Source organism: Chiloscyllium punctatum, chromosome 12 (assembly GCF_047496795.1).
Source record: "Chiloscyllium punctatum isolate Juve2018m chromosome 12, sChiPun1.3, whole genome shotgun sequence".
Classification (NCBI taxonomy): Eukaryota; Metazoa; Chordata; class Chondrichthyes; order Orectolobiformes; family Hemiscylliidae; genus Chiloscyllium; species Chiloscyllium punctatum.
The window spans coordinates 42727205-42743449 of record NC_092750.1 but is presented as its reverse complement, the minus strand read 5'-3'; the positions used below and the strand labels follow the sequence as shown (position 1 = coordinate 42743449).

Below are 16245 nucleotides of genomic sequence, written 5' to 3'. Positions count from 1 at the left end.
AATTTTTTTTTCTCATTAGCAAGGTTGTTTAGCATGCAAACAGTTAACCCAAGTGGACACCGACTCAATGCGTTTCACTCAGATGCGACGTGGAGGCTGTGGCCCAGGACCGGCAGACCTCGATTCTGTTTCAAAGTCCCGTTTTACTTAGTGAGTGTGCTCCTCCAGTAAGAGTTTTTAAAAATTTCACCATCAAACTGTCATTTACTCTGAAATTCAGAAAATTCCGAATTCCGAAAACTAGCTGGTCCCAAGCATTTCGGATAAAGGATTGTGCACCAATACTCTATCCATCCCCGGACATCATTTCACGCAACTTATTATCAGAAAGGAGATTCCACCAAGTCCTTTTTAAAGAAGAGCAAACCCGAACAGCTCTGTCCTCCAAGCCTATTCGGCCATTCGACTTAAGTCGATGTGTCCACAAAGTTCTTTGCTTTCCCTGACGAGTCAAACAAATGTATGGATCCATTATGATTGATCCGAAGCACCTTAAAGAATTTTGGATCCTAAACTCTCTCAATCTCCTCTTGACGCCATCAAAGGATTCTTTTTACGGACCATTGCCGCCAAGAAGTCTTAAAACATGACCCTGGAGCCACCACATACCAATGCCCTCGAATCCCTCCCCTGGGCTCGAGAGGCTTCCATGACCCTCTGCTTGTCTTTATAATGATGAAACCTCACCAGGACAGGGCGTGGGTGCTGATCCACACCAGGCTTTCGTGCCACGATCCGGTGGGCTCTTTCAATTGTTATCCTCCCCTTCTCAACCTCCAAACCAAGGAACTCAAGGAACCACTCTCAAAGAACTCCACTGGCCGCTCACCTTCCATCCCCTCCAGTATGCCAACAACACACAGGTTTGTTCTTCTGTCCCTGTTTTCGAGATCGTCTACCCGATCCAACAGACCATGGACCTGTGTTTCCACGGCTTCAATCCGGCTCTTGGAGTCAGTCTCTGCCTCTACCCTGCAGCCCAGCACTCAATCTCATTGGTCCTTTATCCCAGGTCTTGCAGCATAGCAGATACAAGAGCCAGCTTCTCCTTGATTTTTTTTCCTGGATCTGCCTCCCCAGCACCTCACGAGATTTGGCCAGCTCCTCAACCAGGGTCTGGTGATTAAGCAAGCCTGCTGCTTCAGAGGGTTGGGCTGTGGCCCCGACCCTGGGTGAGCTTCCTCCTTTCTACGGCATTGTCCAGTTGTAAGGACAAAGGTAAGTCGACTTTTTCAGGTTTCTACCTTTACTGTGTTTTTACTCATAGTAAAGTGTTTGGGATGGGTCCTGGCTCTGTGGGTCAGTGTTGTAGAATAGAGCCCAGCAAACGCAATCCTAACAGGATGCTGCCATCTTGGATCCCCGCCCAAGTTTTAAAGTAGTTAAAAAGGTTCTAAACTGTCATACAATGAAAAGATTAAATCATGGAACATTTGACACAATCATATCTGATTATCACAGTTGCTGTGTATTGAAGCGCACTCTATCAATCAGAAAATATGTTCTGATATATCTGAAGACATTTCCACATCCACAGTGTTGGTCAAATGCATGGTCACTTACCTTTTAATAACAAAGCTCTGTCGCTAGCCTTTGTATTAAAAACATATTTAATTTCACATGCCTCTTTGTAATACTGTATGGTGTCAACACCTTTTCCACTTACCTGGCGAAGGGGCTTGAGTCCAAACTAGGATTCCCCATGATTCACAACACTTTTTGAACAGGCCTGAACCACCATTCATAATGTGGCCTAACTCAAAAATTGCAATTATTTGAAAATGCCTAATTCTGCAATAAAATCATTAATGTCAGGACTTGTAACTCACTTAATTTAATCTGTTGTTCAAAACGACCTACAATGGGAACAGAACGTCTGTATGAGAGACTTATTCACTTGATGCAGGTTTGTCCAGCATCCAGGCAGGGAAATCTAGTCTTTTACTTCCTTGCTATACAACACTTAAAAAGTGAAATAATGTGAAGTTCTGGACAAATCTAATATCCATCATCGCTGATCTCCTCCTCAAATTTCATGCCTGTTGTCATGTTTGCACATCACTGGTCTTTTGATTGAGTTTCAAGTTTAGAATTCTGTTTAAGCCATTGGTATGATAAAGGTTCATGTCAATGACAGACATGGAGTCATTCTCTGAATTTTAATTGCCCACCTATCTCTTTTCATTCATATAAATAAAACAAAGGACTGTGGATGCTGAAGATCTGAAACAAAAATTGCTGGAGAAATGCAGCAGGCCTGGCAGCTTCATTCGAGAGAAAACAGAGTTAATGTTTCGATTCCAGTGACCAGTCTTCAGAAATTCTGAAGAAGGGTCATTGGACTTGAAAGGTCAACGCTGCTTTCTATTTTCAGATGCTGACAGACCTGCTGAGTTTCTCCAGCAATTTCGGTTTGTGTCTTTTTATTCATACTCTTATTTATCACCAGACAACTAGAATGACATTAAATGAGTGAACTTGTTATTCTGCATATTGCGACCATGTTGCACTGTCACATCAATATTAATACAGCTCATTTCAATTAAGTATTGATTTTTTTACATCAGATGAGGGGAATATATGAACTTTAACCCCAGCTACATGTTAGCCAGTCAATTGATTTGATTGAAACCAAGTATTGCCTTTGTTTTGCCGTTGTTTAATTAAAACCCTGGAACTCTATTCCTAATTGCACTATAGGAACGTTGTCACCAGATGCACTGCAGTGGTTAAAGAAGACAGCTTGCTACTTGCCACCACCACCACTTGCACGCACGCACCTTCTTAAGGACAATTAGAGGACAAAAAGTGGCATTGCCAATGAACCCCACATCCCAAGAATAAAAAGAAGTACTAACTTAATGTTTGTTCAGTATCAGTGCTGTTGATAAGTGGACTGTCAATTCCAAACACTGGTTAATTTAGTTAATATTAACCTCTTGAAAGTCACTGAGTGTAGCAGATACTAAATTAAGTCAAAAAGTATTTCTGTTATTGAAATCTTCTTTGGAATGTCCTGGAGGTTTTTTTTTATCGAGGATGTCTGTATTATATCAACAACTGTAATAGTATTCCTTTAAATATTGAAGCTTGAGAACACAAATGACTTTAAATTTATTGAAGACCTGTCATAGTGAGAATAAAACATAATTGTCATTCTAGTTAATCAGATTTACACAAAACTAACCAAAGCAAAAGAGTTAAGCAGTAACTTTAGTTAATTTTATACAATTCCACATGTGGAATCTAATTGCTTTAAAGTCTAAAGAAGACAGATGGTCAAAAGCTTTTTCTTTGGCGTAATGAGGGGAGACGTTCAAAGGAATTACGTTGTAGCTGATGAAAGTTATATAAAGCAAGAATGGAAAGTTTTGGTGATTTTTACTTCGTAAGCTATTGAAATAGTCTTAAGGAATTGGTATAGGCTGTCTGCAAAGCAAGATAGCTTAAACCAATGAAAACAGGAGAAAAACATAGTCATCTGGCAAAGGACATGTGTAGGCTAAGACGTCACAACTGTAAACTGAGAGCTAATGTTTGATTCTAGCCGTGTGTCTCTGACTACAGTTTGGAGTAATTGATCATTATCTTAAAATGCACATTATAAAATTGTGTGGATATTGAATTTTAATTTGTTTTGCACTAACCAGGAAAAGTACAGGTACGCATGTGAAATACCATGTTATTATATTTCACTTTATGTGTATGTGTAAGTAGTTTTGGTAATTCTACTCAAGTAAATATTCTTTTGTAATTAACTTCTAGACTTAATGCATACTACTAATTAGTTCTCACTGGTCATCTGGTTTATTTCATCATTACCAATAACTATCTTTCTAAATAGGAATTACAAATTTATATATGCTTGGTTTTATGCTTGAATGTTGTTTTCTGTTATTCAGGCAACTTCCAGTTATACAGTGTTCCTTCAGTGACACATAGCTTAATTTTATCAAAGCCTTTTATGTGTGGCACTTTATAAAATGCCTTTTTGAAATCCACATGTGGGATGATCTTTTCATTTCCTTTATGAATGCATAGCATTATTTCTTCAAAGAATTCTATTAAGATGGTCACACACAAGTTGCACTTTGCAAGTATCATTGCCACAGTTCAGTAGTCTATAATTCCAGCTGAATTACAGTTCCCTTCTTATTATTTAATTTTTACAAAATAAACTGAGCTTTTATATCACTACTTATGTCATCCTTATATTCTGTTTAATATATTCTGATTAATATTGTCACCCTCCTCCCTTTTCTCATATTCTCCCTCTGAAATATTTTGCAACTAGACATGCTCTTTTATTCATACTGTAGGTGTAGGTGTCACTAGTTTAGCATTTATTATTCATCTTGGTTACTTTAATACAACTGTGTAGCTTGCTGTGTCACTTCAATGGGCAGTTAGGAATCAACCATGTTTGTGTGCACCTGGAGTCACATATAAATCAGAGCTAGTAAGGGCAGGGGTAATTTCTTTAAAGGATGTCAGTAAATCATTTGGAGTTTAATGATAATCCAGAAGTGTCATGTCACTTTTATTGACCTTTTCTTTACATGCAATTCGTTTAAACTAAATTAAATTTTCAAGTTTCCTGCTTAGATTTGATCTCTCATTCACTGGTTTATTAGTCGACACATCTGTCTTACACATCTGTCTTACACATTCCCAGTCTTAATATTGTAAACCATTTATCTGCTAATACAGTTATGTTGTGCCTGCCGTAGCAGGTTGTGCCAATTATAAATTTGTATTTATCACTGATAGTTTCTTCATTTCTATGGCATCATTCAGGTCCTTTTAACCTTCTGAACATCTTGCCTTTGTTGACTTAAACTTCCACATATCTCCTTGTAAAATAACAAGATTTATAATTTTCTAACAGTAGCTCTTTATGAGATGAACTATATTCATGACTTCTGTGGCTTTATTTCTTCAATCTTTCCAAAAAAGGGTCTAATTGACTGTTTGGAGAGATAAGGCTACATACAAGTCATTAAGCTATTTGTTTCACAATAAAGTAAACATGAAAAATAGACATTATGACCAGATTTCCCATAATTCAATCCATACAATTTCTTATTGTAACAACGTAAAATAATATATAGTAAAATAGTACCAGATTAGTCTACATTAGTGGATCATAATTATCATAAACAAAATGCATTTCCAACCTCTTTAACTCAGCAACTTTGCAGTCTTTCCCTTAAAAATTCTGACTGTTTTTGAAGCCTTCCTCTATGAGAAAAGGATTTCTTGTCAGCTTGTGCCCAGTTTCCATCTTGCTTAAGGCTAAGAAAATATCAAGGGTTTGTAGTACAATAGATTTTTTTTCTATTTTTATGGTAGTAATAACTTGCATGTTTACAGTCACAACGTCACTGCTAGGTCATTGGCACTTTGCCATCTCAGCCCTTCACTTTAGTTGTCGGGATAACACATGCTCTTTAAAAATCCAACGTGAAACCTATTCTTCCATCATTTGTATGGAAAATCTTGAACATGGCAGTGCTTATGGCTCACTAATTTTAACCTGAATATATATGTATTTACATATGACTCAGACCTGCCTCTGTTTTGCAATCTTAATTTTTAACCTCTTCTGGTTCACTCTTTGTTATTTACCTTATATTTCTTTTATTTTTCTTACATCTCTTTTTTAACATTTGTTTTCTTCTTTCCTTCCTCATCTTGTTCTTTCTGCTGCCATATTTCTCCATGTTAATATTGTGACCATACTTAAAAGTGCTTCATCCAAATGCTGTACTATAATGTGCAATATTGGTTTTCTTTCCCCATCACCGGAACAGTACTTGCTGTCCAAGAGAGGACTTTGGTTCCAGTCCTGTTAAGGGTAGCTTATCCATTCTATACATACAACTTTAATATCGAAGGAATATCCTCATGCACCATCCTTCCAGCTTCCATATATTTCTCAATTTCTATATTGACAAATGGCACGAGAGGTCATCCTGAAACAAATTTTCTTCAAATCCAACCTTTAATCTATCACTCGCTGATTACCACCCTGCCTCCCCACTATCCCTCAGCTGATGAATGAACACTTCTCTATGTTGAACACTATTTGAAAGAACCACTGAGTGTAGCAAGACAACAGAATGTGCTCTGAAAGAGTCAGTCAACAATACAACTACTGACCGACTGAGCCAAGTCCTGAAGGATGCAGCTGCTAAACTGGCTCTGCAGTTACTGATCAGGTATCCAACAAGAGGTTGAAAACTATCCAAAACTATTCAACCTCTTCCTCATCAAACTTCCTGTTGCGGGTACTTCTATGTATGAAAGTATTGCTAGGAGTGACCACCACACCGCCACTATCAATACAAAGTCCTAAATTCACATTGAGGATACCCTCCATCTTGTTGTTTGGCGTGATCATTTTGCTAAATTGAATAAATTTAGTAACTAACAAGTCAAAGATGGCATTTACGAATCTCTGTAGGCTGTCATCAGCAGAATTGTATTCAACCACAACATGTGACCTCATTGTCCTGCATATCCACTCCACCATTATGACATTATTTATGGAGATTGCATGTTCTCCCTATGTCTACACTGGTTTCTTTCCATAATCCAAAGATGTGCAGGTTAGGTGGATTAGCCATGCTAAATTGCCCATACTGTTCAGAGATGTGTAGATTAGGTGCATTAGTCAGGGGTAAATGTAGAGTAATAGGGTAGGGGAATGGGTCTGGGTGGGTTACTCTTTGGAGGGTCGATGTGGACTTGTTGGGCCAAATGGCCTGTTTAAACACTGTGGGGATTCTATGAAAATTACCATCTATTTAGGGGAGCGACCTGAACAGGCTGCCCAACATTAACCAAAGCATTGGAAATGATAACACACACAGCCCTGTCAACCTTGCAAAGTCCTCCTTGCTAAAATCTGAGGCCTTGTGCCAAATTTAGGAATACTGTCACAGACACTAGTCAAGCAACAGCCCAACATAGTCACTTTCATGGAGTACTCAATGTTGACTCAGGCCCCTGTGACACCTCATACACCCAGGCCAAAAATAAACAAAGAAATCACCTGTTGATTACTCCCTGCTAACTTTTCCTTCAATAGATGTGGAACGCCACTTGGAGGAAGCATAAGAATGTCTAGGCACAGAATGTACTCTGAGTGAAGCACTTCAAAGTCCAGCGCTAATAGTTGTTTGATAGCACCACTACTGACCGAGCTGGATGAGTTCTAGGTGACATAGCTGTTAGACTGGACCTATGGAAAATTGTGAAGGAAACAACAAAAAGGGAAAATTTACTTGACTAGTCACTTCACTTGACGATGATGTAGCACTCCAAAAGCTTGTGGTTTCAAATAAATCTGTTTGACTATAACCTGGTGTCATGTGACTTATGAATTTGTCCACCTGAATCCAAAACCAGCACCTCCATATCATGGTTACCATCAACACCACAAACTGCTGGCTCAAAGTGGAGAGGATCTCTAAGAATGTTGCGCATATTCTATTCTAATGGGAGTATGCAGCACATTACTGCAAAGACAAGGATTTACATTTGCAACCATCTTCAGCCAGAAGTACCAAGTGAATGATCCACCTCAGCCTCATCTAGAGATCCCGACCATCATAGATGACAGATTTCAACCAATTTGATTCACACAAGATGATATCAAGAAATGACTGAAAACACTGGATACTGTAAAAGCTTATGGAGCCTTACAGCATTCTAGTGATGGTACCAAAAACTTGTGGTCCAGAACTAGTTGTACCCCTACCGAGTATTATGACACCAGCATCAACCTGCAATAGAAAATATTACCAAGTATGCCCCATGCATATATCACAGGGTAAATCCAAGCCAGCCAATTACTACCCCATCAATTTACTCTTAATTATTAAGGAAGTGATGGAATGTGTTACTGATCATGCTATCAAGCGACACTCACTCAGCAATCACCTGCTTACAAGCCTCAGTATACCATTCATCTATATGATGACAAACAAGCCAAACTTGAGGTGGGAACCTGACAGCAGCATTTGACTAAGTTTGGTATCAAGGAAAACTGGAGTAAATAGGTGTCAGTGAAAATTTCTCCATCAGTTGGAATTATACACAGCACAGTAAGAGTTCTTCAGTCTAGTGTACTAGGCCCGATCATATTCAGCTTCTTTATCAATGGCCTTCCTTCCATCATAAGATTAGAAATGGGGACACATGCTTATGATTGCATAATGTCCAACATCTGTCAATGACTTTTCAGACTGAAGCATAACTTGAATAACAGGTTCAGGGTGATAAGTGGTGAATTGCATTTGCACCACACAAGTGTGTAGTAATGACCAGCTTCAATGAGGGATGATCTAACAATCATTCCTTGACATTCAATGGCATTACCTTTAATAAATCCTCACGATCAACATCCTGCGGTTACTACTGACTAGAAACTAAGTTGGACCAACCATACATACCGAAGCCTCAAGCAAGCAAGCTTGGTATTCTGCAATGAGTAACTCACCTCCTGACTTTTAAAATCCCATTAGCTACGTTGAAGATACAAGTCAGGAGTGAGATGGAAAATTCTACTTCTCTGCATAAGTGCAGTTCTCACAACACTCAAGAAGCTTGCTGCCATCTGGGAAAAGCATCCCACCTGACTGACATTTATGTGGAATTGCAGTGGTTCATAAATGATCTCAAAAGCAGTTAGGGATAAATAACAAATGCTGACATAGATAACAGTGCCGTATAACTCTTTTACAGGTCACCAATTCTGTTTTTCCAGCGCCATTTGTTTGAACCTGAAATGTACAATTAATTTGTTAATCTGCTGTCTCCAGAATCACTTGGCCCATTCTATAAGTTACTAAATGGAGAATGTTTTGTGGTGCTATAAAATCATGTTCTCCTTCTTTTAACTGTGGAATTTTCTATTATCACTACATTACTACACTTGCTTCTGCACATAGCAACCCATTTTCTTCATGATGCTGTAATATTGCTCATAGTTGTTGCACAATCCAGTAATGTCAAGTTAAAAACGTTAGGGATACAGAAGCTGAACTGTGGATCTAAGCATGTCCAAGTAAAACAGGTAATTTTCAAGCTAATTATAGGTTTTTACAATAATTTTAATGTCACCTTTTGGTGAAAATCTCAATAAATCATTTAAGGTGTAACCTCAGATTTGCTACTGGTTATGTAAACATTTTCAAGGAGTGGTAAATGGAAAACTTGTAATATGTGTTATCTTTAATCATAGCAAATGCCAGTTGAAGAAACAGCATTGCTTTCTGTAGCGCAGCTTGATTTAATTATAGCTAGTGTCAGTAGGAGAACAATTACATATTACGATCGTGCCTGCAATTTTCAGTTAAACTCTCTGTGGATTAGAATAAATTAAACTGCAAGTTTTTTTTAGCTAGAGCATGTTGTTAAGCACATGCCTTATATTCGCAATTTCTGTTTGGCTACATCTTTTAAATTCAACTGCAGAGCAGGCAAAAGAAGTATCAATAGAAATTATAAAAACCTTATAAACAGGTGGATAAGAAATATTTATAAAACTGCAATCAATTTGCAGAAGATGTAATCTTATTTTGCAAACAAAGTCCAATTCGGTCTTGAAATTTTATCTCTTTTTTTAGTAGGAATAAAAAATGCTTTATGTGATTCAGATGACGTAATTTGGCTTTGTTTTATCCTTTTCCAAACTCATCTAGGCTTTTGGTATTTAAATGAAAGTGTGATGCTATTTCACTACCAGGAGAAAATAGTTTGTATCAATCAAGAAGTGGGAACCTGAAATGATCATATTCTGAAAATGTTCTAACAAGATGAATTATTTTTGATAATAAACTATAAAATCAAAATGCTCTAACCATATAATATTTTGAAAACAACAACAAAATACGTTTGTGGCGAATGAAATATATTATACAAAACTAATCAACTACTCTAAATAACAATATGCTCTCCAAAACACGATTGTGACAAAGATTTTTATACAAAAATGTGAGTGTGCACTTTATCCTTTGAGCTGGATGACTGTAATTTTAGTCATACGCTGTATAACTATCAGGAGACATTCATTGATGGGGGTGAACAAAGATTTTCAAAGAGATTGTGAAAAATTACAAATGCTAGAAACCATAAATAAAAACAGAAAATGATAGAAGTACATTGTTGACATTAAGTCTTTTGAATTAAGTAAAGGCAGGTTGATATTTTGTTTAAAACCCAATGTGGTCTCTTTTGAAATATCACTGAAATGAACTTACTGTAATTTTCAACGATTTTTTGTCATTGATTTATTTATTTCCAACTCTGTCTCTAATTATTGTTAAAATTAAATGATATCTAAAAACATGATTATTTTATTTTATTTTTGCTACTAGTAGAGAAATTAAGTTCTACATTTCTCCTAACTAACTACATTGCTATGTGCAGGTTCACCAATACTACAACTGTCTCCCAGAAGATAAGGTTCCATACGTTAACAGCCCTGGAGAAAAATATAGAATCAAACAGCTGCTACATCAACTACCACCACATGACAATGAGGTAATTGTCATATGTATATCACTTTTATGCATGCTATCCAATGCATTGTGAGATAACATTATAAAAAGCATGTAATGTACCTTTGAACTACTGTGTTTCAAAATCCTGTGTTCTGCATGCAGTGTCTTAAAACTCAAGGGAGATAATTCCATCAGAATTCCTAGGGCTGTCTACTTTTCGGTATGAAACATACATCATGCTACCGCTACTGTGAGACTGCTGAGCATTATTGCTGTCACAGGAGGATTGCTTCAGTTCTGAAGCTGCAATGGAGCTCTAGCACTTGCTGTTTTCTATGCATTCCTCCATTTCCCAACCTATTCAGATAGTATAATTTTCCCTTAAGCATTCCAGTTGCTTTCTTACCTGTCTTCTTCTTTGTTTGCATTTCCTAATGGTACTACTATGCAGTACTGGGAGACCTACAAAGAGGCATCATGTAGTTTAGTTTTTCATTTATGCAATGTGCATGATGCTGATTGCACAATCATGTATTGTTCATTCCTGTGTACCCTGGAGAATTTGGTGATGAGCTACCTTCTTGAATCACTGCAACTCTTGGGGTGTAGGGCCTCCCACATGGAAGAGAGTTCCCTTATTTTATCCCAGCAATAGTAAGAATAGCAATAGTCAGGAAGTGTGTGATTTGGAGGGAAATTTGTAGGTGGTGGTGTTCCAGCATATTCTGACTTTGTTCTTCTGGTCAGCAGAGGTCAGGAATTTGAAAAGTGTTGTCAAGTGCATTTTCTAAATGCTTCCATGTGTGTTGGTAGTAAGGGGAGTGAATGTTGAAGTTAGTGGATGGGATGCCATTCAAATGGATTGGTTTGTCATGGAAGGTAAAAACAATAAGTGCAGATGCTGAAAACCAAATAATGGATTAGTGGTGCTGGAAGAGCACAGCAGTTCAGGCAGCATCCAAGAAGCAGCGAAATCGACGTTTCGGGCAAAAGCCCTTCATCAGGAATAAAGGCAGTGAGCCTGAAGTATGGAGAGATAAGCTAGAGGAGGGTGGGGGTGGGGAGAGAGTAGCATAGAGTACAATGGGTGAGTGGGGGAGGAGATGAAGGTTATAGATCAAGGAGGAGAGGGTGGAGTGGATAGGTCGAAAAGGAGATAGGCAGGTCGGACAGGTCCGAACAAGTCAAGGAGACAGTGCTGAGCTGGAAGTTTAGAACTAGGATGAGGTGGGGGAAGGGGAAATGAGGTAGCTGTTGAAGTCCACATTGATGCCCTGGGGTTGAAGTGTTCCGAGGCGGAAGATGAGGCGTTCTTCCTCCAGGCGTCTGGTGGTGAGGAAGCGGCGGTGAAGGAGGCCCAGGACCTCCATGTCCTCGGCAGATTGGGAGTGGGAGTTGAAATGTTGGGCCACGGGTCGGTTTGGTTGATTGGTGCGGATGTCCCGGAGATGTTCCCTAAAACGCTCTGCTAGAGGCGCCCAGTCTCCCCAATGTAGAGGAGACCGCATCGGGAGCAACGGATACAATAAATGATATTAGTGGATGTGCAAGTAAAACTTTGATGGATGTAGAAGGCTCCTTTAGGGCCTTGGATAGAGGTGAGAGAGGAGGTGTGGGCACAGGTTTTACAGTTCCTGCGGTGGCAGGAGAAAGTGCCAGGATGGGAGGGTGGGTCGTAGGGGGGTGTGGACCTGACCAGGTAGTCGCGGAGGGAACGGTCTTTGCAGAAGGCGGAAAGGGGTGGGGAGGAAAATATATCCCTGGTGGTGGGGTCTTTTTGGAGGTGGCGGAAATGTCGGCGGATGATTTGGTTTATGCGAAGGTTTGTAGGGTGGAAGGTGAGCACCAGGGGTGTTCTGTCCTTGTTACGGTTGGAGGCGTGGGGTCTGAGGGCAGAGGTGCGGGATGTGGACGAGATGCATTGGAGGGCATCTTTAACCACGTGGGAAGGGAAATTGCGGTCTCTAAAGAGGGAGGCCATCTGATGTGTTCTATGGTGGAACTGGTCCTCCTGGGAGCAGATACGGCGGAGGCAGAGAAATTGGGAATACGGGATGGCATTTTTGCAAGAGGTAGGGTGGGAAGAGGTGTAATCCAGGTAGCTGTGGGAGTCGGTGGGTTTGTAAAAAATGTCAGTGTTAAGTCGGTCGTCACTAATGGAGATGGAGAGGTCCAGGAAGGGGAGCGAGGTGTCAGAGATGGTCCAGGTAAATTTAAGGTCAGGGTGGAATGTGTTAGTGAAGTTGATGAATTGCTCAACCTCCTCGCGGGAGCACGAGGTGGCGCCAATGCAGTCATCAATGTAGCGGAGGAAGAGGTGGGGAGTGGTGCCGGTGTAATTACGGAAGATCAACTGTTCTACATAGCCAACAAAGAGACAGGCGTAGCTGAGGCCCATACGTGTGCCCATGGCTACGCCTTTGGTCTGGAGGAAGTGGGAGGATTCAAAGGAGATATTGTTAAGGGTGAGGACCAGTTCGGCCAAATGAATGAGAGTATCAGTGGAAGGGTACTGTTGGGGATGTCTGGAGAGGATGAAATGGAGGGCTTGGAGGCCCTGGTCATGGCGGATGGAGGTGTAGAGGGATTGGATATCCATGGTGAAGATGAGGCGTTGGGGGCCGGGGAAACGGAAGTCTTGGAGGAGGTGGAGGGCGTGGGTGGTGTCTCGAATGTATGTGGGGAGTTTCTGGACTAGGGGGGATAGGACAGTGTCGAGGTAGGTAGAGATGAGTTCAGTGGGGCAGGAGCATGCTGAGACAATGGGTCGGCCAGGGTGGTCAGGCTTGTGGATCTTGGAAGGAGGTAGAACCGGGCAGTGCGGGGTTCCCGGACTATGAGGTTGGAAGCTGTGGGTGGGAGATCTCCTGAGGTGATGAGGTTCTGTATGGTCTGGGAGATGATGGTTTGGTTATGGGGGGTGGGGTCATGGTCAAGGGAGCATGACACCTTCGCCCACCTCCAACACACTGCATCCACCTGGACACCCCGCGCTGGCCTATTACCTGCCCTCGACTTCTTCATTTCCAACTGCCGCCAGGACATTAACCGCCTCAACCTGTCGACCCCACTCCAAACTCTCACCCGCACAACGCGCAGCCCTCCAATCCCTCTGCTCTAATCCCAAGCTCACCATTGAGCCAGCGGATAAAGGGGGCGCAGTGGTAGTCTGGCGCACTGACCTCTACACCGCTGAAGCCAAACACCAACTCGAGGACACCTCTTCCTACTGCCCCCTCGACCATGACCCCACCCCCCATCACCAAACCATCATCTCCCAGACCATACAGAACCTCATCACCTCAGGAGATCTCCCACCCACAGCTTCCAACCTCATAGTCCAGGAACCCTGCACTGCCCAGTTCTACCTCCTTCCCAAGATCCACAAGCCTGACCACCCTGGCCGACCCATTGTCTCAGCATGCTCCTGCCCCACTGAACTCATCTCTACCTACCTCGACACTGTCCTATCCCTACTAGTCCAGAAACTCCCCACATACGTTCGAGACACCACCCACGCCCTCCACCTCCTCCAAGACTTCCGTTTCCCCGGCCCCCAACGCCTCATCTTCACCATGGATATCCAATCCCTCTACACCTCCATCCCCCATGACCAGGGCCTCCAAGCCCTCCATTTTTTCCTCTCCAGACGTCCCCAACAGTACCCTTCCACTGACACTCTCATTCGTTTGGCCGAACTGGTCCTCACCCTTAACAATATCTCCTTTGAATCCTCCCACTTCCTCCAGACCAAAGGCGTAGCCATGGGCACACATATGGGCCCCAGCTATGCCTGTCTCTTTGTTGGCTATGTAGAACAGTTGATCTTCCGTAATTACACTGGCACCACTCCTCACCTCTTCCTCCGCTACATTGATGACTGCATTGGCGCCACCTCGTGCTCCCGCGAGGAGGTTGAGCAATTCATCAACTTCACCAACACATTCCACCCTGACCTTAAATTTACCTGGACCATCTCTGATACCTCGGTCCCCTTCCTGGACCTCTCCATCTCCATTAGTGACGACCGACTTGACACTGACATTTTTTACAAACCCACCGACTCCCACAGCTACCTGGATTACACCTCTTCCCACCCTACCTCTTGCAAAAATGCCATCCCGTATTCCCAATTTCTCTGCCTCCGCCGTATCTGCTCCCAGGAGGACCAGTTCCACCATAGAACACACCAGATGGCCTCCTTCTTTAGAGACTGCAATTTCCCTTCCCACGTGGTTAAAGATGCCCTCCAACGCATCTCGTCCACATCCCGCCCCTCCGCCCTCAGACCGTAACAAGGACAGAACGCCCCTGGTGCTCACCTTCCACCCTACAAACCTTCGCATCAACCAAATCATCCGCCGACATTTCCGCCACCTCCAAAAAGACCCCACCACCAGGGATATATTTCCCTCCCCACCCCTTTCCGCCTTCCGCAAAGACCGTTCCCTCCGTGACTACCTGGTCAGGTCCACACCCCCATAAGACCCACCCTCCCATCCTGGCACTTTTCCCTGCCACCGCAGGAACTGTAAAACCTGTGCCCACACCTCCTCCCTCACCTCTATCCAAGGGCCTAAAGGAGCCTTACACAACCATCAAAGTTTTACTTGGACATCCACTAATATCATTTATTGTATCCGTTGCTCCCGATGCGGTCTCCTCTACATTGGGGAGACTGGGCACCTCCTAGCAGAGCTTTTTAGGGAACATCTCCGGGACACCCGCACCAATCAACCAAACCGCCCCGTGGCCCAACATTTCAACTCCCACTCCCACTCTGCCGAGGACATGGAGGTCCTGGGCCTCCTTCACCGCCGCTCCCTCACCACCAGACGCCTGGAGGAAGAACGCCTCATCTTCCGCCTCGGAACACTTCAACCCCAGGGCATCAATATGGACTTCAACAGCTTCCTCATTTCCCCTTCCCCCACCTCACCCTAGTTCTACACTTCCAGCTCAACACTGTCTCCTTGACTTGTCCGGACTTGTCCGACCTGCCTATCTCTTTTTCGACCTATCCACTCCACCCTCTCCTCCTTGACCTATTACCTTCATCTCCTCCCCCACTCACCCATTGTACTCTCTGCTACTCTCTCCCCACCCCCACCCTCCTCTAGCTTATCTCTCCACGCTTCAGGCTCACTGCCTTTATTCCTGATGAAGGGCTTTTGCCCGAACTGTCGATTTCGCTGCTCCTTGGATGCTGCCTGAACTGCTGTGCTCTTCCAGCACCACTAATCCAGTATTGTCATGGAAGGTATCAAGCTTCTTAAGTGTAATTGAAGTTGCAGTCATTCACAAAAGTGGACAGTATTCCATCACACTCCTGACGTGTGCCTTGTAGATACCGGACAGCCACTGGCGAAACAGGAGGTGAGTTGGTTCCTGCAAAGTTCCAAAACAGTGAGTTACATCAGTAACAGGTATCTCTCATGAGCCTTAGCCTTCCTGATGTTGAAGTAAAATGACAAACTGGATGAACAAAGCATATTGTGTGAGTTTCCAGTATACAGTCATTGTTTGGACACTTTGCACTTCAATAAGTTATGAGAATTATCCCAGTAAGTTCATTCAACAATCCCCATAACCTAGAGAATTGGCAGTTATAAAAATATCATCTTCCAAGTCACCTTGACAAGAAACTTATCATTGTATAAACTGAGCTGTCTTGGTGAAGGAAGAATTGTTGACTTTCGTTATGCAGTGATGCATAGAAAACAGCAAGGGATAA

General features: G+C 42.2%; 1 protein-coding gene across 5 annotated transcripts in view; it reads left to right on the top strand.

Moving 5' to 3' along the window:
• The window catches only part of prickle2b (prickle homolog 2b), a 286023-nt gene that overhangs the window by 225552 nt on the left and 44226 nt on the right, over window positions 1-16245 (top strand). For all 5 annotated transcript variants that reach the window (XM_072582473.1, XM_072582475.1, XM_072582477.1 and 2 more), the window contains one exon: window positions 10438-10551. In XM_072582473.1, the coding sequence (XP_072438574.1) occupies window positions 10438-10551 (114 nt within the window). The remainder of the gene's footprint in view (window positions 1-10437; window positions 10552-16245) is intronic.